This window comes from Megachile rotundata, chromosome 9 (genome assembly GCF_050947335.1).
Source record: "Megachile rotundata isolate GNS110a chromosome 9, iyMegRotu1, whole genome shotgun sequence".
Lineage (NCBI taxonomy): Eukaryota > Metazoa > Arthropoda > Insecta > Hymenoptera > Megachilidae > Megachile > Megachile rotundata.
Window position 1 is genome coordinate 13,963,849 of NC_134991.1, and position 21,695 is coordinate 13,985,543.

The 21,695-nt window shown below is 35.8% G+C and overlaps 1 protein-coding gene across 3 annotated transcripts in view; it reads right to left on the reverse strand.

Annotated features, from left to right (window-relative positions):
• The window catches only part of sm (heterogeneous nuclear ribonucleoprotein L), a 240,883-nt gene that overhangs the window by 62,910 nt on the left and 156,278 nt on the right, over positions 1-21,695 (reverse strand). For all 3 annotated transcript variants that reach the window (XM_012286473.2, XM_076535609.1, XM_076535610.1), the window contains exon 6: positions 13,981-14,044. In XM_012286473.2, coding sequence (XP_012141863.1) covers positions 13,981-14,044 — 64 coding nt within the window. The remainder of the gene's footprint in view (positions 1-13,980; positions 14,045-21,695) is intronic.

Consider the following 21,695-nt stretch of genomic DNA (forward strand, 5'->3'; position numbering starts at 1 on the left):
ATTGATGTATGCGAAATACCACATTGCAACAGTTTATCATCAAATTTAATGAAACACTCGATAATCCAAACATTATCGTTCGACAAATATTTCGTCGATAAATTTGAAAGTAAAAAAGTAGATGAAAAGAACCACCCTTCTAAAAGTAATAAAAATTCGAATCCTTAATGAACAAGTACATTCAGAAATCTGAAACTGTCTAGCCAAAGTAAATGTTTGAAGGAAGCAAACTCTATAAGCTACAAAACTCTCGAACTCACACTAATACTACTTGAAGATTCAGTCAAGTATTCAATGTTTTATGGAAGGAGTTACAAGCTATAAATTGTTAAGCATCAGCTAAACAGCGGCTACAGAAGTGCATTGTGAGTGCACACAAGAATCGATTGAAACTGGAATCGGAAACAAAACGTCCGATTTCACTTAACAGAAGTAGATCTTCGACTGGAGATAATGTAGTGAAATGTTTGTACGAAGGAAGGTTTTAAAATCTGAATCTAACCGGTGTTTCTGTGTGCAATTACCGAGGGGATGATTAATATTTCTGGTGGTCAGTGCCAAGTGTTAATAGGGAAACGAATGTGTCTTATTCTGAATCGCGGACAGTTTCTGAAATGTCAGTCATGTCTGGTGACATCGCGTAACTCGTTTGAAACAAATTCCTTGGAATTTATACTGATAGGTGCTTCAGTTTCATTAATTTTTCTAACAGTTGGAAATTTATTTTGATTGCGGATGTAATGTCTGAGATATACACAGTATGTCGGAAAAGTAACGGAACTTGTCAAACTGCCTTCGCATGGTCAAACTGCCCTTGCACATAATCTTAACCCCTTCCCTTCTCAATTACGCAGTATGTCAGAAAAGTAACGGAACTTAAATTTAAGGAAAACCAGCGCCATTTATTAAAACAATATGTCATCTGAAAACAGTCCTCCCCTACAAAACACAACAATTATTGGAATCGAGCAACGAATTGCAAACTTATAGCGTTTAATGCGACAGAACCTTTCGCCACCGTGTCACAAAATCACGGGCAAGCGCAACAAATTGCTCGCGTTGAATATTGCGAGGATCTTATCAAAACAGCCAGACGAAACTGTACATTCTTGGAATCAATTGTAACTAGTGACGAGACGCGGTGCTTCAAGTATGAACCTCGAACAAAGCGCCAAAGTGCTACGCGGAAATCTCCAGGCTCTCCAAAATCAAAAAATTGCGATTCCAGAAGTCCCTCGAGAAGACAATGTTAATTTGCTTTTACGATTCTAACGGAATTATACTTTGGGAATAGGTTCCACAGGGACAAAGTGTTAATGGCGAATATTATCCGGGTGTTATGGAACATTTGTGGAAGAGGATCGATCGTGTGAGGCCCGAATATCGAGCGCCGGGAAGTTGGTTTCTGTTGCATGACGCACCATGTGAACTGTCTGTTCGTGAATTTTTGGCGAAAGACAGGTCTGTTCCAACATTCTACAAATTCTGACTTATCTCCGTGTGATTACTTCCTTTTTGCAAAACTGAAATTAGTTATAGAAGAACGTTTTATGACACTGACAAGTCCAATTAGAAAATAAAGATGGAGCTATTAAAGAGTGAAACATAAATTATTCTTCGCTAAACTGAACTATATCTGTTTTAACCGAACTATATTTATTTTAACTGAACTATATATGTTTTAAGAGGAGCACACAATGCGAAACAAAGGAAAAGTACCACTATACATAACATAGTTACATGTACAGAAATGTGCACATAAAAGAAGTTCCCATAACCGAACTTGCACTCCAAAATTTCACTAAAAAAAATTTCAAAATAATTTGAAAAAGGAATTACACGTTTTCGTTCACACCTAATCGTGACTACCTACGTTAACCTACAATTTCCTCCTAGCGTATTTGAATTAATAGAAGCATACGTCATTGTACGAGTCGCGTGAAGGTGCGTGTTCGACGTTTTTGCCTCGCAGCAAGTCATTCGAATGCAAAGTGTTAATAACAATGTAATGCAGTAACAATTTAATCGGGTTAGTTATCAGTCACGCGACAGTCTCGTTTTCCGCTCGGAAAACGCTTACACGATGTCGTGAATTTCTCGCTGATAGCTTTTTTGCTTCTTACTTTTTTCGCGTACTCCACGCACTCGAGAATCAGGGAACTCATTAATCTAAAGTAGAGATCTCAGCACGATGCATACCGCGGCTTTGTAATTTAAGGGGGTACTGGCATGTAAATATACCGAGACAGCCGCGACAACACGTGTTCGGTGTCTTATTGCGTTCTGATGCGCCACGTTCACGCGTCGCTCGTCAATCGGGTAGTTTACCCTAAATTCGGTGAAAATGAAAGGACTTAATCTTAAAAAAATTGAGCGAAGATTTTAATTGGAAAGATATCCTGCAGAATTTGGAGAGGGTATTAGAAAATAATTCCGTGATAAATCAGAGAAACTGATGTAAAGGGTCGCTCGACATAGTTTCAGAATATTGAATCCATCGACAAAGACACCTAAAGGGCAGAATTTCATTTCCCTCCGTGTCGAATCTCAATATTTTATTACTGGAAGGATCAACACGTCCAATCGAATGTTAGCAGAAAGACTCGGTACGTGAAATCCACAAGAACCGTAGGCCTTCCCTATAGACAGTGGTCAGTAATCGATAGTTTATTAACCTTTGTGGAAGCGAATTTTGCTGGAAATATCTGTTAGCTATCGATAGCAGAGTTAACTTAAACCTTGTCCCGTTTCGATTTTTCGCGCCATTTATCCGGAGAATAGCCGCCAGGCGATCCACGAATAGGAGTACAAAGTTTTATGCAAAAGCATCGATCTTTATCGCCGCATTCGTGCCTCGCCTCATAGACCAAGTTTATTCTCGTTTCGTCGTTTGATCTGGGTCGAGCGAGCTCGCCTTACGAAACTTAAATCTCCTCTGCCACCGATAGAGAGATTTATACGTTTCAAATGGCGAAAACGACTGAATCAAATCCTAGTTCTTTTGTTCGCCGAACACGGTGCTACAAGAACCGATTTTAGAATACGGAAAGAATATCTGAACTTATTCAAAATTGAAGTTCACTCGTAAAGCTATATTGCTCGTGTGCAATGATGCATTGACAGCCAAGGCTGAAGAATATGAGCTACTCAAAATGGCATAAAACATGATATATCAAAGTCTCGTAAAAATAACTGTATAAAGCTTTTGTCGATGTTTCGTACAATGACAGATTAACAGCTTCAACTAACAAGGAACAATCTCTAAACGCATAAAGAGTAATGATGACATAAAAGTTTCGCAAAATAGCACGTATACTTTATCAATTTAAAGCTTGGAGTCTCGTAAAGATAGAGTGTTCGTGATTGTTCGTTCAAAATGATATTCGAAGTTATAGCTGACAATCAATTTGTGAATACATGTTTTTGTGACAGGAAGTCTAATTTCGTGACATAAAAGTAGTGTGAAATGACTGAAATGCTATGTTAATTTAAAGTTTAAGGTCTTGCAAAAGCAACTGTGTAAAGTTTAGGTGACTGTTTTTTATGTACAATGATTGGTTTATGAATGTAGCAAACAATGACCACTTCGTAAACTTATACCCATCATTATTTTATCACGTAAGAGTCTGATACAATTTCATGACATAAAAGTTTTACAAAATGGCACTTATGTTACATCAAATTAAAGCTTGAAGTCTTGCAAAAGCACCTACATAAAGTTTAGGTGACTGTTTTTTATGTACAATGACTGGTTTATGAATGTAGCAAGCAATGACCACCTTGTAAACTTATACCCATCAGTATTTTACAACATAAGAGTCTAATACAATTTCATGACATAAAAGTTTTACAAAATGGCACTTATGTTACATCAAATTAAAGCTTGAAGTCTATCAAAAGCAACTACATAAAATTCCCACGACTGTCTTTAACACACAATGACTGTTTTACGAATATATCAAACAATGACTTTGTAAGCTTATACCCATCACTATCTTACAACATAAAAGTCTCTTACAATTTCATGACATAAAAGTCTCTCGAAATAGCACATATGTTACATCAAATTAAAGCTTGAAGTCTATCAAAAGCAACTACATAAAATTCTCACGACTGTCTTTAACACACAATGACTGTTTTACGAATATATCAAACAATGACTTCGTAAACAAACGTCAACATTAACGACGATCAAATAGCATTTATATCACAGTAAAGATTGAATCTTAAAGAAATGAATACAAAGGCATTCGTTGGCATTGTTCTGGTCCACCATCCCGATAGAAAGGAACGTTGGTAGCCAATGACGCCTCGAATTTTGGTCAGACGTTGCCAAAGCGAAACAACAGATCGGCTACGTGACGACGGAAAATTAGAGCTAACGTGATCAGAAGATTAACTAGCCTCGTTAAAAGCCGCTATTCTTGGAGGATTCGAGCGGGTTACTCGAAGTATCGTCACGGCAATCTCGCGACGATTCGTTTCTTCGTGAATTCGACTGCGAGACACGCTAATGGGACCAATGACGTGAATGGAACGTAGATAAAACGAGAATTCATTTGTTCGATTTGAACTGTTGCCATCGTTATTGTCTAGTTACCGCTTGACACAATGACGGCCAGATCGAGTGCCCGTCGGACTGCGTTCGGGCAATCTATGGTGACGTGGAGAATGTAATAGGGTTGGGAGATTCGAGGAAATTTGCAGTATTAGAAGGTTTGGGATTTTAGAGTTTTGGGAGGGGAGGGTTTGGGAATTTGGGGGGTTGAGGATTTGGAGGTTGAGGATTTGGGAAATGGAGGATTTGGAAATTTCAGATTGTGGAGTTTGGGGTTTGAGTGTGGGGGATTTGGAGAATTGGCAATTTAGAAATCTGAGAATTTGGAAATTTTAGAATTTGAGGGTTTGAGGATTTGGGAAATGGAGGATTTGGAAATTTGAGATTGTGGAGTTTGGGGTTTGAGTGTGTGGGGATTTGGAGAAATGGCAATTTAGAAATCTGAGAATTTGAGGGTTTGAGGATTTGGGAAATGGAGGATTTGGAAATTTGAGATTCTGGAGTTTGGGGTTTGAGTGTTTGGGGATTTGGAGAATTGGCACTTTAGAAATCTGAGAATTTGAGGGTTTGAGGATTTGGGAAATGGAGGATTTGGAAATTTGAGATTGTGGAGTTTGGGGTTTGAGTGTTTGGGGATTTGGAGAAATGGCAATTTAGAAATCTGAGAATTTGAGGGTTTGAGGATTTGGGAAATGGAGAATTTGGAAATTTGAGATTGTGGAGTTTGGGATTTGAGTGTTTGGGGATTTGGAAAACTGGCAATTTAGAAATCTGAGAATTTGAGGGTTTGAGGATTTGGGAAATGGAGGATTTGGAAATTTGAGATTGTGGAGTTTGGGGTTTGAGTGTTTGGGGATTTGGAGAATTAGCAATTTAGAAATCTGAGAATTTGAGGGTTTGAGGATTTGGGAAATGGAGGATTTGGAAATTTGAGATTGTGGAGTTTGGGGTTTGAGTGTTTGGGGATTTGGAGAAATGGCAATTTAGAAATCTGAGAATTTGAGGGTTTGAGGATTTGGGAAATGGAGAATTTGGAAATTTGAGATTGTGGAGTTTGGGGTTTGAGTGTCTGGGGATTTGGAGAATTGGCACTTTAGAAATCTGAGAATTTGGAAATTTTAGAAATTAAGAAATTTCAGAATTTGAGGATTTGAACTGGTGATTTTGGGAATTGAAAGATTTGAGACTTTGAGATTCTGGAATTTGAGATTTGGACACTTGGGAATTTGGAGAATCGCCAATTTAGAAATCTGAGAATTTGGAAATTTAAAAAATTAAGAAATTTTGGAATTTCAGGATTTGTACTTGTGATTTTGGGAATTGAAAGATTTGAGACTTTGAGATTCTGGAATTTGAGATTTGGACATCTGAGAGTTTCGAGAATTGCCAATTTAGAAATCTGAGAATTTGGTCATCTAGCAATTTGAAGTACATATTTCATATTATCAAACATAATATTCAATGTCAAAATTTAATGCATTAAAAAAACAACACAGAACTTGAAAATATTACGAATTTACAAATGCACATTTCTATCACTCTACCCATACATCACATCGTTTTTTATTAAATTACATCTCTTTTCACCCATTCATTTCGACGTAAGGCATACATCTCCATCATAAATCCACGTCATGACATTCATCTATGTTCACTGTTTCATATCACCGTTCGTCTATACAGAAAAATAAATGAAAAGAAAGCTGAAAGCGTCGACATAAAAAGAACGTATACTAATTAATTAATAAGAGGAAACATATCTTGTTTTGAGACGACAACGAGAAAGTTCGTAATTGAAAAACTTTTTTACTTCTAAAGAAATGGGAGATACAAAGTTTCAAAAATGGAGATGAAAACAAATTTCAAATTAAATTTAAAGTTCGAGTCGTACGTTGAGTCAGCAAAGACCCTAGTTATTCGATGGTCAAACAGCGGAGCTTCATTCTATCTTGTATGTCTTTGTAACTCACTTTGGAATTCTTTCCCCTTGTTTTACTTGTTGCGTGCCTCGAGAACTTTTACGTTTACGTGGTACTCTGGAGAGGGGAAAAAAAGAAGCTTCCTGAAGACTATTAAACATGTCGATACTGGCAATTAACGATTACAAGCAATTTCTGTGTGTTTTTGTACTTTGTTCTTGATGATATGCTCTTTGCATAATGTTTTATTCAAAGCTGAAGTTTTTTCTTTTTGTGACATTGTTAGTGATGTTACTATTACTGTTTTACTATGAAACTGATATTGTTGGAGTTAGAATAATATTTAATTTATTTTATAACAGTATACTGTTTATTTTATTTTATAAAAGTCTATGTAGTTATTTTATTTTGTAATAGTGTACTATTTATTTTATAACAGTATACTGTTTATTTTATTTTATAAAAGTCTATGTACTTATTTTATTTTGTAACAGTGCCTGTTCTATTTATTTTATTTTACAACACTATACATATAATTCATTTTATTCTGCATACTATTTTACTTTGTAACGATATACATATTTTGCTAAAAAATTAAAATGTAACAAAGAGTATAATGAAGTTCTAAAGTGCGATATGCAAGAACAAGAGATACATATCGATGTTTCATAAAAAACATTGATATACACTTCACGACTTTATCTTGCGGAGTTGAACAAACACAGTGCAAAATATTTAAATACATTCGAACACGTGACAAATGGTTCTAAAGTACTCTCTCTATTTATATTCCATGTTTGTCCGCTACACATTCGCACGAGGGTAATCAAATTGTCTGACACGTGTTACGCATCTAAATTCTACCACTGTGTTTTTCTTATTTTAATGACAACCGAAATGCTTCAAAGTGCTACAGACATTTTCCTTCTTTGTATTTAAATACCTTACGATTCTGGTATTTTTAGCAATTTAGTCATATTTGTTCTAAAGGATCATTTAAAATTTTGTATTGAGAAATCATGAAAAAATAAATACATAGACTTAGAAAATATCAATTATGTTACGAGACACTTATTCCTTAGATACTGTTTTAACCGTCTCATTTTAACTATAAAAATTATTAGAATTTAGAATGGAGGAACAAAATAACTTAAACCACATCGAACTACACGTCGAAGGAGCACAAAGTGCACTGATTACAGCACAGCAAAAATTAACAACGCAACGTTGAACAGCACCAGTATAATTAACAGTAATCACGTATATAATCGTCAGAACATTCGGAGATATCAGCCCAAAGCTCGAGTGGCCATTTTGGCACCTTGAATGCAGTCTCCACTGCTCTCCAAACAAACTATTCCGCCACGTCTCTCCAACTTCTAGTATTCTTCCTATTCTCAACTCTTCATTCTACTTTCTCCGACTGTCTGCGTTGTTTAGGTGTACCGTTTCAACCGCTAGAAGCAAAGAGGTTAACAGTAACACAACCGCAGCACATAAAATTGAGACGCATAATACCCGGCAATGAACACCTCGTTAGGAACCAGGCTCCAAAGAATCGTTCCTGAAAACCAGTGCACTGCGAATCGCAAAAGCAAATATAAAAATACCTACTGAAAGATATAACAATGCAACTTGCATCCGACCACGAAAACTGATATAACAGTCCGTAATTTACGTAAAGAATTTGCATCGAACGCTACGGTCATTCGATCCTCGTTCACGCGATTGAAACACGTCGAAGTCGCTTCTTGTCGATGAATAACGCGAAGAAATGTCTCGATGGCATTTCGAACATGGATGTAGAGTTAGATACGGATGGAACGTAGCGACAGATGCAGCTAACGACCGGTATTGGACGATGTATAGTAACCTTGTATCGTTCTATCAAATGATTCTTGGTAGTTGATTTTCGTTGCAGCGATGGAACATGGCGAAATCACTTCTTGATGAATAACGAAGAAAGGTCTCGATAGCATTTCGAATATGGAGTTAGAACATAATGACAGAGAATTTAGTGATAGCTAACGACCGGTATTAGATAGGGAACCTGTGCGTATAAAAGTAGTCAGAGCACTCCGTTTCTTTCGCGGAAATGAAGGTGGCTTTCCAACCGGAGTGTCTGCATCTAATGAAACTTTCATCTCCTCCGTGTGGATACAGACTGCAAAAGGTTAGAAGTGCAGCAGCCTGACCTATCTCCGCCTTAATTGATATAGCGATCCACTCGAAAAGGTTAGTCGTGAATCGCGACCAGTTACGAAAAATTAGCACCTCCAGCTGTTCTTCACCGGAGCCTTTTTACCGCCTGAATTTTCCTCGATTTCTCGGAACCGAAGGTCAGCTCCAACACCCAGTTTTAATTCAGTTTTCATTACCAAAACGGATGGCAATTTCAAGAAAAGTCAGAGCACATTTTTACTGCGTTATTAAGAAAATTTGATGGAGTTGAAATTTTCATTGCGAATATGGCCGAGTTACTGGCAACGATTCTAAGATAGAATTGAAGCAGTAAATCTGTCAATGCCCGTTGTTGCTGGGAAATTGAATTCCGTTTTATTGCACGCGTTACTGGTATTTGATTCGATGAAGGAAACTTTTCTTGGTATTTTAGTTAAATTCGAAGACACGAGTATAGTGTTCAGAATGGAGAGTTTATCTTATCGGAGAACTGATCGATTGTATAGGTTGCTAACACAATTAACACAGGTTATTAGTATAATACACTTCTTCACATGGCACACATGGTATTCACATGTACAGTCACTAACACCGAATACAGCTTGTAACGCGTGCTTAGCCAAGAGTTGACATACATACATGTAACGTTTGAGGTTTCATATGAATTCATGTAATGATGCATATGATATAAACGTGACACACATATGTAGACACGGTATGTTTCATATGAATACCACAACTAATTAAGAATTCTCTGACATACCTCATTACAAATATCTTCCCATGTGATTGAAATTATGATAGAAAACGGATACTTCAGATGAAAAAAGCTTCAGTATATTAGAAGTGACAGCAACTATGAATGAACGTGAAATTTCGACCGGCAGTAAAATAACAAATTTCACAGGTGCATTTGAAGCGACGGTGACAAGTCTCGGCAACACTAATTACCCAAAAAATTCGTCTTTCAGAGTGATTCGAGATTTAGCGAACTCGAAGACGTGCGTGACGGCTATGAGTGACACACGGTTCAAGCCGCGTGTAATTGGACCAAATTCCTCGAGTTCTGTGGTCGTTTATCGTTTACGTGAATTCGCATCTCGGTTTTGTACCTGGCACGCGATTCGCGGGATCCATGCAGACATTCTCAACTTCTTGTGGCTGTTACGTGTTTAATTGCTTTGGATTGTTCTGTGTCGAAGCGAGTCAATGTTCCGACAGTCGAACGCTTTAGATTTTTTGTCACTTTGTTAACAAAAATTTATGTAGAGAAGGGTGATATTTTTATTGAATTATTGATGTGCAAAGGTAGTCTAACTCTAAATTTGGAAATTTAGAAATTTCTTATGTTAATATTTTACATATGAATTTAGACGTTCATGGTACAATTTAGAAACTTAGAACGTTCAAATTTAGAAGTGTGTGCAGATAAAATTGAGATGTATCAATTTATAAATTTAGAGCTTCAAAAATTTGGAAGTTTAATGATCTACAAAATTTGTATGGAGGTTTACAAGTTTATTAATGTCAATATTTTTTCAATTTTACAACTATAAAAGTTTGGTTTTGTAACCTATAAAAATACATAAACACAAGAATAATTTTGTGAGGTACAAAAACGAAATTTGACAATTTTCACGAATTCATAAATCAAACTTCGTAACTCCGAAACAACTTCACATAATTCGAGCAAGAAAATTTGAAACGTTCAAAAAGCAAAACCTCCGGAAAAGAAAAACTGCGTTCCAATAACGCATCGTTTTGCTAACCGAATAAAAATATCCCCGAGGGTGGTTTCAAAAGAATTCCGATTCGCTCGCAAAAGTCAGCACCTTGTTCTTCGTTGAGTCGCGCTGATCGATTGCTACGTTCGAACAAACGAAACACACACACACACACGTGTCAATTTTTGACAAAAGATCTACGCGAATGTTACGAAGCGTGTACGATCGTGAAACTCGGGGGACGAAAAAAAAAACAAAACTCGTATCAGCCTGGTGGATAAAAGGCACTCGTTAGAGCAACATCGATACGATATTTTTTTCATTTTCAATCGCAATTATTCGCTGGCAATTTATTCCGAGCTACAAATCGATGTCTCGGTTACAAGCCAGACTCGATCGAAAGCTCCGCGAGAATTTTCTACTTTGACCCAATTCGGGTTTCAACGGTTCCAGATCCGCTTTTGCGACTGAATTTTGGCCGAAACGAAGTTGCACGCAACTCTCCACACTTGCTAAGTCTGATTGGTGCCATACCAACGAACAACATTGCTGTCTGTGTTTGTTGAGCTCTGGTGCAGAATTTCGTTTCGGGGAAATTCGATTATTTTACTGGCGGAATTGTTTCTTTTGAAACAATTTATAGTCGGATTTGTAGCTATTTCGTGAGAAGTTAGAAATTTTATTTCATTTGAGAGAAATTCGTGGGTGCTTGCGAAAAGAAATTAATTTTAAAAACCTCGTAGTTCACTTTTTGAAATCTATAAACTTGATTTTTCAGAGATAATATTCTGATATGATTAATTTCTAAATTTCCAAATTTGTTGAATGTGTAAATATAATAACGAAAATATCTGCAGTATACAGTGATGGGAGTAAGTTTAATTCTTTGAAATATATTGTGTAACATCGTGTGGGCGAAAAATGTTCAATATCGTAAACTATCTGCAAAATGAATAATATTAATACAAAATAAAAATTTAAAACAATATAATACGATAAAAAATATAAGTTCAAAATAATATAACAGACTATAAATTAAAACACAGATTAATAAAAAATATAAATTCGTTACAAAATAAAAAGTTCGTCTGCATAAAAAGACGCTACGACCTTTCATCCACAAGAAAAAAAAATAAAAAATGAATGTTCAAAATTAAAATTCAACGACCATTGCCCCAAACCCGATAAATAATAAAATAACGTCAAGAGTCCGAATATTCCCCGAATACAAATAAATTCGTTTTAATAAAAGAAATACGATCGTTCAGAAGCATAATGCAATCAAACGGAATTCGTTTAAAATAATTGAATCGAGGAAAATGAAAGAATCAGAAACATATGAAATAAGTAGGAAATTCGTTGGAACTTGTGTATTGTGCAATTCGCGTGTAGAACTTAAATTGAACCGTGTTCCATTATTCGGGACTAATTTCGTGTCCATCATTATTAAATGAACGTTCGATCGACGTTTCTGTGTCCAAATAATTCCAGCTAGCGAAATTAGGGTGGTGCTTAAAATTTCACTTCTACATTTCATGGTACCTTAACAATCTTTTTAGTTTGAAACTGGATTCCGATTCTAATTTTGTTATATTTTAGAGTATTTTATGAGAGTTTGGTATTTTAATAATAATTTAGAGGATTTGTGTGTTGACTGATGCTTATAATTATGAATTTGTATACTATTTATGTTGTAATAATATTTTAGAAGATTTTGTACAGGGTGTTTCACAATTAGGGTAGGTTCCTGAAATGAGGGGTAGCTGACAGTTTCGGTTAACGCGTAGTAATGTAACGCGAGGTAATTCTACCCGTAGCAATGCAACGCGTGGTAATCTAACGCACGGTAATCCAACGCGTAGTAATCCAACGCGTAGTAACCCAGCGTGCGGATACTCAACGCGTAGTAATCCAGCGCGTGGATATTCAACGCGTAGTAATCCAACGCGCAGTAATGCAACGCATGGTAATTCTACGCGTAGGAATCTAACGCGTGGTAATCTAACGCGTAGTTAATCAACGCGTAGTAATCCAACGCGTAATAATCCAGCGCGTGGTAATTCTACGCATAGCAATGCAACGCGTGGTAATCCAAGGCATGGTAATCCAACGCGTGGATATTCAACGCGTAGTAATCCAACGCGTGGATATTCAACGCGTAGTAATCCAGCGCGTGGATATTCAACGCGTAGTAATCCAACGCGCAGTAATGCAACGCGTGGTAATTCTACGCGTAGGAATCTAACGCGTGGTAATCTAACGCGTAGTAATCCAACGCGTAATAATCCAGCGCGTGGTAATTCTACGCGTAGTAATGCAACGCGTGGTAATCTAACGCACAGTAATCCAACGCGTAGTAATCCAACGCGTAGTAACCCAGCGTGCGGATATCCAACGTGTAGTAATCCAGCGAGTGGATATTCAACGCGTAGTAATCCAACGCGCAGTAATGCAACGCGTGGTAATTCTACGCGTTGGAATCTAACGCGTGGTAATCTAACACGTAGTTAATCAACGCGTAGTAATCCAGCGCGTGGTAATTCTACGCGTAGTAATGCAACGCGTGGTAATCTAACGCACAGTAATCCAACGCGTAGTAATCCAACGCGTAGTAACCCAGCGTGCGGATATTCAACGTGTAGTAATCCAGCGCGTGGATATTCAACGCGTAGTAATCCAACGCGCAGTAATGCAACGCGTGGTAATTCTACGCGTAGGAATCTAACGCGTGGTAATCTAACGCGTAGTAATCCAACGCGTAATAATCCAGCGCGTGGTAATCTAACGCGGACCAATCAGAGCGCGAGGATTACGCGCGCTCAGCCGCTAGGCTCGAAGCTGTCGCTCTCGCGCCTGCGCGCAATCTCGCGCTCTGATTGGTCCGCGTTTTTCCTTAATAATTCGAAAACGAAGCTTCGCATCCCATTTTTGCAAAGGGAAATCTTATTTAGAATCTTATCAGCTACCATTTCAGGGACTTACACTACTTGTGAGGCACCTTGTATACGCCTATAACAAATCTTACTGAAATTTTTAATACTCTTAAACTTACAATTTAGATCCACCTGTAATTTGCATTACCAAAGATCGCTGAATGTAAAATATTCACATTCTAATTTTCATTGCTTGTTTAAATTTTTATTGCAACGTCGCGAATCGAACCGCCATCTTTGCACAGAAAAGGGTAAAACAGGTTGCTAAGGCACTCTCGGCGAATTACAAAAATGTTGTCCTTCATTAAATAAGCACCACCCTAATATAGGTATAAACCTAACGAGGAATGCATTTTACGGAAACCCTTCAAGCCCGCACACGGGTTAGGTTTTATCCAATTAGCGTCTGAGCGAGCTAAGAACACGAAACAAGAGGAAGCCGTGAAATTCTCATTCGCGAAACACAGTGGCGCCAAAGGGAACGATTCCAATTCGCATTCATGAAAATTTTACGTGTGATCGTTGCACGCGACATCGAAAATGAGTTGTGAATAATACACGAACGTAACATGGATGGGAAGATTCAAAAATGGGAAAATAAATTCGGTAAACAAAGACGAAATGGAGATATAGAGACGGGGGTTAAATGTTTAGCGAAAACTCACCCAACGTTGGCGTCGTGTAGTCCCAGCTCTCTGCGTCATTTTTGTAAACGTTCAGTTTTGTAGGCTGCAACAAAAATACATTTAACATTAATTTCTTGTTTGTTATATTGGAAGAAAAATTTTAAATTTAGTAGGAATTTTTAATATGACGATTGAGGAAATTTTCTAAATCTCCAATTTGCAAGTAAATGATAATTCACTGTAAAAGTTAAAAACTTTTTGAGTATCTAAATATGTGATGTTTCTAGGTCCTGAAATTTCTAAAATTCTTAATTTTCCAAATCCACATAAACACAGTAATCTCTCAAAAATTAATAGTGTCAATTAAACCACTAAACCACTAAAATTACCTGAATGGTTCACCACTAAACCAAAATAGTTCACATTACCACAAAACTTGCAAAGACCTACACTAACTATACCAATGAACAACCCTATTTCGAGATATCACCGAATGAATAATCGATAGAATTAAAGGCAACGAAAACGTATACACTATGAAAATGCAGCCACAATAATCGATTGTTGGCCGATTTAGAGATCATCCTCCGCGAGTGAGGCGTTCGGCAACGTTCATCTAAAGCTCTAAGACCCTCGTAATTTCAGGCCGAACAACCGTTGAAATTTAACACATTCCGCGCAGTAGTACTCGGCGATCGTGCACGGAATTATTAATATGGGAATTTAACGTGTAGAGCCTGCACTCGCTGCCCCATAAATCCCCGATTAGTTATGCATGTAACGTTGCAAAATGAATTATACAAATACACGACGGTAGGACAAATCGTGGAAATTATACGAATACAAGGTTAATGTAACGCGAATCAAGCGTCGTCACGAATCTTCTGTTAGTTAAAATAATAATGTGAAATATTGTGGGTTTAATCATTTTTTTGGGAGGAGATTTGAGACGCGTTATAATATTTTTTAGGTAGTTATTGCTGTCGGGATTTTAGGTTATCAAGAATTTAGTTAGGGTTGGAGTTCATGGAACTATGGCTACCGGGATTTTAGCCGTCGGGAATTTAGTTGTCGGGAATTTAGACTGTTAGGGTTTGAGGTAACGGAATTATAGGTAATTGGGATTTTGGGTTATCAGGATTTTATCCGTCGTGGTTATAGCTGTCAATAATTTAGGCTGTTAAGGTTTGAGCTAACGGGGCTGTAGCTATTGGGATTTTAAGTTATCGGGATTTTATCCGTCGTGGATATAGCTGTCAATAATTTAGGCTGCTAGGATTTGAGGTAACGGAACTATAGGTAATCGGGATTTTAAGCTATTAGGATTTTATCCGTCGTGGTTATAGCTGTCAATAATTTAGGCTGTTCGGGTTTGAGCTAATGGAACTATAGCTACCGGCATTTTAGGTTATCGGGATTTTATCCGTCGTGGTTATAGCTGTCAATAATTTAGGCTGTTAGGGTTTGACATAACGGAACTATAGATAATTGAGATTTTGGCTTATCAGGATTTTATCCGTCGTGGTTATAACTGTCAATAATTTAGGCTGTTAGGATTTAAGCTAACGGGGCTCTTATTGGGATTTTAAGTTATCGGGATTTTATCCATCGTGGTTATAGCTGTCAATAATTTAGGCTGTTAGGGTTTGACATAACGGAACTATAGATAATTGAGATTTTGGCTTATCAGGATTTTATCCGTCGTGGTTATAGCTGTCAATAATTTAGGCTGTTAGGATTTAAGTTAACGGGACTGTAGCTGTACAGATTTTAGTTATCAAGAATTTAGGCTGTTAGCATTTGAGCAAATGGAACTAGCTGCCAGGATTTTAGCTGTCAAGAATTTAAGCTGTTATGGCTTGAGCTAACACAACTATAACTGTCAAGATTTTATCCATCGTGGTTATAGCTGTCAGGATTTTAGTTGTCGTGATTATAACTGTGAGAATTTTAGCTGTCCACATTTTTAGAGTAATTCTTTAAAAACCAACTTGCAAACACTTTTAAATGTCAGTAGATGTTAACATAGCTGTCGGGATTTTATGTTAACAGGATTTTATCCGTTGTGACTATAGCTGTCAGGATTTTAGCTGTCGTGACTCTAACAGTCTCAATTCTTTCTGTTCAAATTTTGAATGTCCCTCTTTAAAAACCAACTTGCAAACACTTTTAAACGTCAGCAGATGGTAACATAGCTGTCGGGATTTTATGTTAACAGGATTTTATCCGTTGTGACTATAGCTGTCAGGATTTTAACTGTCGTGACTCTAACAGTCTCAATTCTTTCTGTTCAAATTTTGAATGTCCCTCTTTAAAAACCAACTTGCAAACACTTTTAAATGTCACTAGTAGACAGCACCATATTTACTGGGATTTTATCTAACATGATTATAGCTGTCACGATTTTAGCTGTCGTTACTATACCAGTCGCAATTTTTTCTATCAAAATTTAGAATGCAACTCTTTAAAAACCAACATACAAACACTTTTAAATGTCACTAGTAGACAGCACCATATTTACTGGGATTTTATCTAACATGATTATAGCTGTCAAGATTTTAACTATCGTTACTACACAGTCGCAATTTTTTCTATCAAAATTTTGAACACAACTCTTTAAAAACCAACTTACAAACACTTTAAAACATCAATACTAAAAAACATTTAATCAAACCTTCAGATTTTATCTCCCTACCCAAAGATTTAATACAAAAATCTTTTATTATTTTTATCTCACCAGACGAAAAGCAGCAGGAAATGTATCAGTATACAGATACTCGACTCGCGTATATTTTGTTAAATTTCAATCAAGCCAACGTTATTGCACGTCACTTTCGTATCAAGCTACCTTTGACGCGGCTACGCACTCCGGGTTCTCAGCTTTTTTCCCCTCTCTTTTTTGTCCTCCCTTCTGATCCTCCCACGAGAAAACGGGAGCAGAGTTTCTCTTTGTTCTCGAAAAAAAAAAAAAAAATTTAATTCTTTCTCGACGTGTCGTACGAAGCTTCGTCGAATAATCTCCACGTTTCCCGCGGGAAGCGCTTCACGGCTCTCTTTCACCTTTTTTCCCGAGGTTTCTGCTTTCATATTATACTGTTCGAGACAGCGAGCGGGAATCGAAAATTCATAGCCGAGACGAGATCTGATCGATTCCGGTGAATTACTGTTCGAAAAGCGTCATTCAGGAGAGGAGGATTAACGAGAGAGACTTTTTTTCAAACGAGATAAATGTGGACACTTTATGAGAAAGCTTGACAGTTTTCCAATTTTTGTATCTTCGAATTTTTGGGTGATGGAGTTTTGTAATTTGGGAATTTGATGATATGCAAATTTATAAGCTTTCGAAAATTTTTTTTATTTGCTAGCTTTCGAATTTTTGATTTTCTGAATTTTTATGTGGTCGAATTGCTGATCGTTGGAAGTTATGAACATTGTCATACAATTTTTTAGGTTTCTAAGTTGTCAAATTTATAAATCTGTAAATGACTACATCCTCAAACTTTCAGACCTCCAAATCAAACTTTCAGAGCTTCAAAGTTGTCGAACTTTCAAATCTTTAATTTCCCAAACCCTCAAACTTCCAAACAAATAAGTCCTCTGATCCTCAAATTTCCAAATCTGTAAATGACTACATCCTTAAACTGTCAGATCTCCAAATCAAAAACATTCAGAGCTTCAAAGTTATTGAGCTTCAAAGTCTTTAATTTCCCAAACCCTCAAACTTCCAAACAAATAAGTCCCCTGAACCTCAAATTTCCAAATCTGTAAATGACTACATTCTCTAACTTTCAGACCTTCAAATCAAACTTTCAGAGCTTCAAAGTTATTGAACTTCCAAATTTTTAATTTCCCAAACCCTCAAACTAGTAAACCCATAAGTCCCCTGATCCTCAAATTTCCAAATCTGTAAATGACTACATCCTCAAACTTTCAGAGCTTCAAAGTTATTGAGCTTCAAAATCTTTAATTTCCCAAACCCTCAAACTTTCAAACCTATCAATTCCTTAATTCTCAAACTTCCAAACCTCCAAATCCCCAAATTTCTAAGTTCCCAAATTCTCAAACTTTCAAGTCTCCAAATCCTTAAATCCTCAAACTTGCAAACCTCTATATGTCCAAATCCTTAAACTTCCAAACCTCTAAGTCCCCTCATCCTCAAATTTCAAAACTTCCAAATCCCTAAATCTCTAAGTCCTCAAATTCTCAAACTTCCAAACCTCCAAATCCCTAAATCTCTAAGTTCCCAAATTCTCAAACTTCCAAATCTCCAAATCCCCAAATTCTCAAACTTCCAAATATCTAACTCCTCAAATTCCCAAGCTTCCAAACCTCCAAATCCCCAAATCTCTAAGTTCCCAAATTCTCAAACTTCCAAATCTCCAAATCCCCAAATTCTCAAACTTCCAAATCTCCAAATCCCCAAATTCTCAAATTTCCAAATCTCTAAGTCCCCAAATCCTCAATCTTCCAAATCTCTAAGTTCCCAAATTCTCAATCTTCCAAATCTCCAAATCCCCAAATTCTCAAACTTCCAAATCTCTAAGTCCCCAAATCCTCAATCTTCCAAATCTCTAAGTTCCCAAATTCTCAATCTTCCAAATCTCCAAATCCCCAAATTCTCAAACTTCCAAATCTCTAAGTCCCCAAATCCTCAATCTTCCAAATCTCTAAGTTCCCAAATTCTCAATCTTCCAAATCTCCAAATCCCCAAATTCTCAATCTTCCAAATCTCCAAATCCCCAAATCTCTAAGTTCCCAAATTCTCAATCTTCCAAATCTCCAAATCCCCAAATTCTCAAACTTGCAAATCTCCAAATCCCCAAACTCACAAACTTCCAAATCTCCAAATCCCCAAATTCTCAATCTTCCAAATCTCTAAGTTCCCAAATTCTCAATCTTCCAAATCTCCAAATCCCCAAATTCTCAAACTTCCAAATCTCTAAGTCCCCAAATCCTCAATCTTCCAAATCTCCAAATCCCCAAATCTCTAAGTTCCTAAATTCTCAATCTTCCAAATCTCCAAATCCCCAAATTCTCAAACTTGCAAATCTCCAAATCCCCAAATTCTCAAACTTCCAAATCTCCAAATCCCCAAATCTCTAAGTTCCTAAATCCTCAAACTTCCAAATCCCCAAATTCTCACTCTTCCAAATCTCTAAAGCCCCATTTTCCCACCTAAAAAAAATTCCACCAAAATCCCCAAGTCCCAAATTTCTAAATCCCCAAATATTTCAACCTCACGTCACATTTCTCCAATCTAAAAAAAATGTTTCGATTTCGAACGTCCTCAATCTCAATATAAATTAAAGGAAAAAGCGGAAAGAAATATCTGTCGCTTAGATAACCGCACGATTAATGCAACAGTTTGAAAACTTCTGAAAGGTTCTAAAAGTACGACGGTGTCGTTTATGTTTAATTCATTAACACATTTCGTTAGCTCTCACGGCTAAAAATTCAGCTGACCCAGTCTCAAGTTGGATCAAAGGAAAAAGGATGTATCGCTTAAATAACCATACAATCGAGTGATAAAAACCTTGCAACAATTCTCTAACTGGTTAGGTTACGTCACTGGTAGAAAGAGAATTTAAAGTAATGTTAACCTTTTCTTTACGTTGGAAAATTTTATTGGTTCGTAAAAGGTTCTCCGCGCTTTTATAGTGAGTCTATTATCTTTTATCTTGTTTATGCGACTGCAAGCAAGAAAATTTGAGAAAATCATTCCGAGCTAAAAATTAGTACCAGTGATAAGAATTGTTAATATGTTAATTTTGAAGAAAAATTGGTTTCACTATAATTTTTATTTACAACGTGCTCATTGTTAAGAAAAATTCTGAAAACATTCTGAAAAGATTCCAAGAAAATTCTAAAAAAATTCTAAAAGAATTCTAAAAAGATTCTAATAAAAATTTTTAAAAAATTCTAAAAAAAATTCTAGAAAGATTCTAAATAAATTCTAAAAATGCCAAAAACATGAATGAGAAGAATTAATATGGAAATGTGAGGGAAAATTGTTTTCACTGCAATTTTTATTTATGACGTGACTATGTTTGCAATGTATGTAAATGTACAGGCTATGAATGAAACGACTATAGTTAATAAGAGGTTAATGTATTTCAACCCTTTGAATAGGAAGTTTCATCATTAACCTCTTTTAATTTGAATTTACGCCAATGGAGGAATAATTTCAGTCTCTCGAATGTGCTTTCAAAAACGCGTTAACGACCTGACATTCCAATCTATCTAATTACGAGCATCGAGCATTTGTGTGTCAACCTGATAATAGTTACGTGCATCATTAAATTAATCACGAATTTCGTCTACTCTAATTAGTTTATCGAGTTTCGGTTTGTTTTGCGAATTTTGTGTGTGGAGTCGTTGATATATTAATTGATAATTAATTCAATGTTAGAGTGAATTATTTCTATATTTATTAGGGTGAATTATTTTGATATTTATTAGAGTGAATTATTTCAATATTTATTAGAGTGAATTATTTTAATATTTATTATACTGAATTATTTTGATATTCATTAAATTTCATTGTTTTCATATATATGAAATTGATAGATGATTCGATATATGTTAAACTGATAATTTAATAGATATTGCATTAATAATTAATTCATATTATTCTGATAATTAATTTAGTACATATTACACTAAAAATTAATTCAACACATATTACATTAATAGTTAATTAAGGACATATGACACAATTCAACAAACACTACATCAACAATCAATGTATCACACATTAAACTGATAAGTAATATAATACGTATTACACTGATGCTTCAAACTGGCAATAAATTTAATACACGTTAAACTGTGCGATATTAAATTGACATTAATACATATATTAAATCGAGGCACAGAAAATCTGGCACAGTTCAATATTATAAAAGCACTGCAATCGTTTGTAGCGTATCAATTTAAAGCTTAAGGTTCTATATGTATGACTACAGTATTTCAATATTTTCGACACGAATTTCTCAGTTGGAATAATGAACGAAGTTTAGTATTATTACACTACAGTTATTCATTTATTATTTATAACATAGTGGTGTTTACTAGTATTCATTTAATTTTTTCAAATATCATCAAATTCTATTTATCATTATTTATTATTTTATGCAGGTTCTGTGAATTTTTTATTAGTCACACTTTTTATGAAAATTTTGTATATAAAAGAAAATGATGAACTGTTGTTCTTCACTGTTTATATGTAGGTTAAAATATTACAATTTATATGTGCAGAGAATGTTATACATTCACATGTGCATAGAATATTATACCTTCACATGTGTGCATAAAATGTTATATATTCACATGTGCATAGAATATTATACCTTCACATGTGTACATAAAATGTTATATATTCACATGTGCATAGAATGTTATACCTTCACATGTGTATATAAAATGTTACACATTCACATGTGCATAGAATATTATACCTTCACATGTGTACATAGAATGTTATACATTCACATGTGTACATAAAATGTTACACATTCACATGTGCATAGAATGTTATACATTCACATATGTACATAAAATGTTACACATTCACATGTGTACATAAAATGTTACACATTCACATGTGCATAGAATATTATACCTTCACATGTGTACATAAAATGTTACACATTCACATGTGCATAGAATGTTATACATTCACATGTGTACATAAAATGTTACATATTCACATGTGCATAGAATGTTACACATTCACATGTGCATAGAATGTCAAA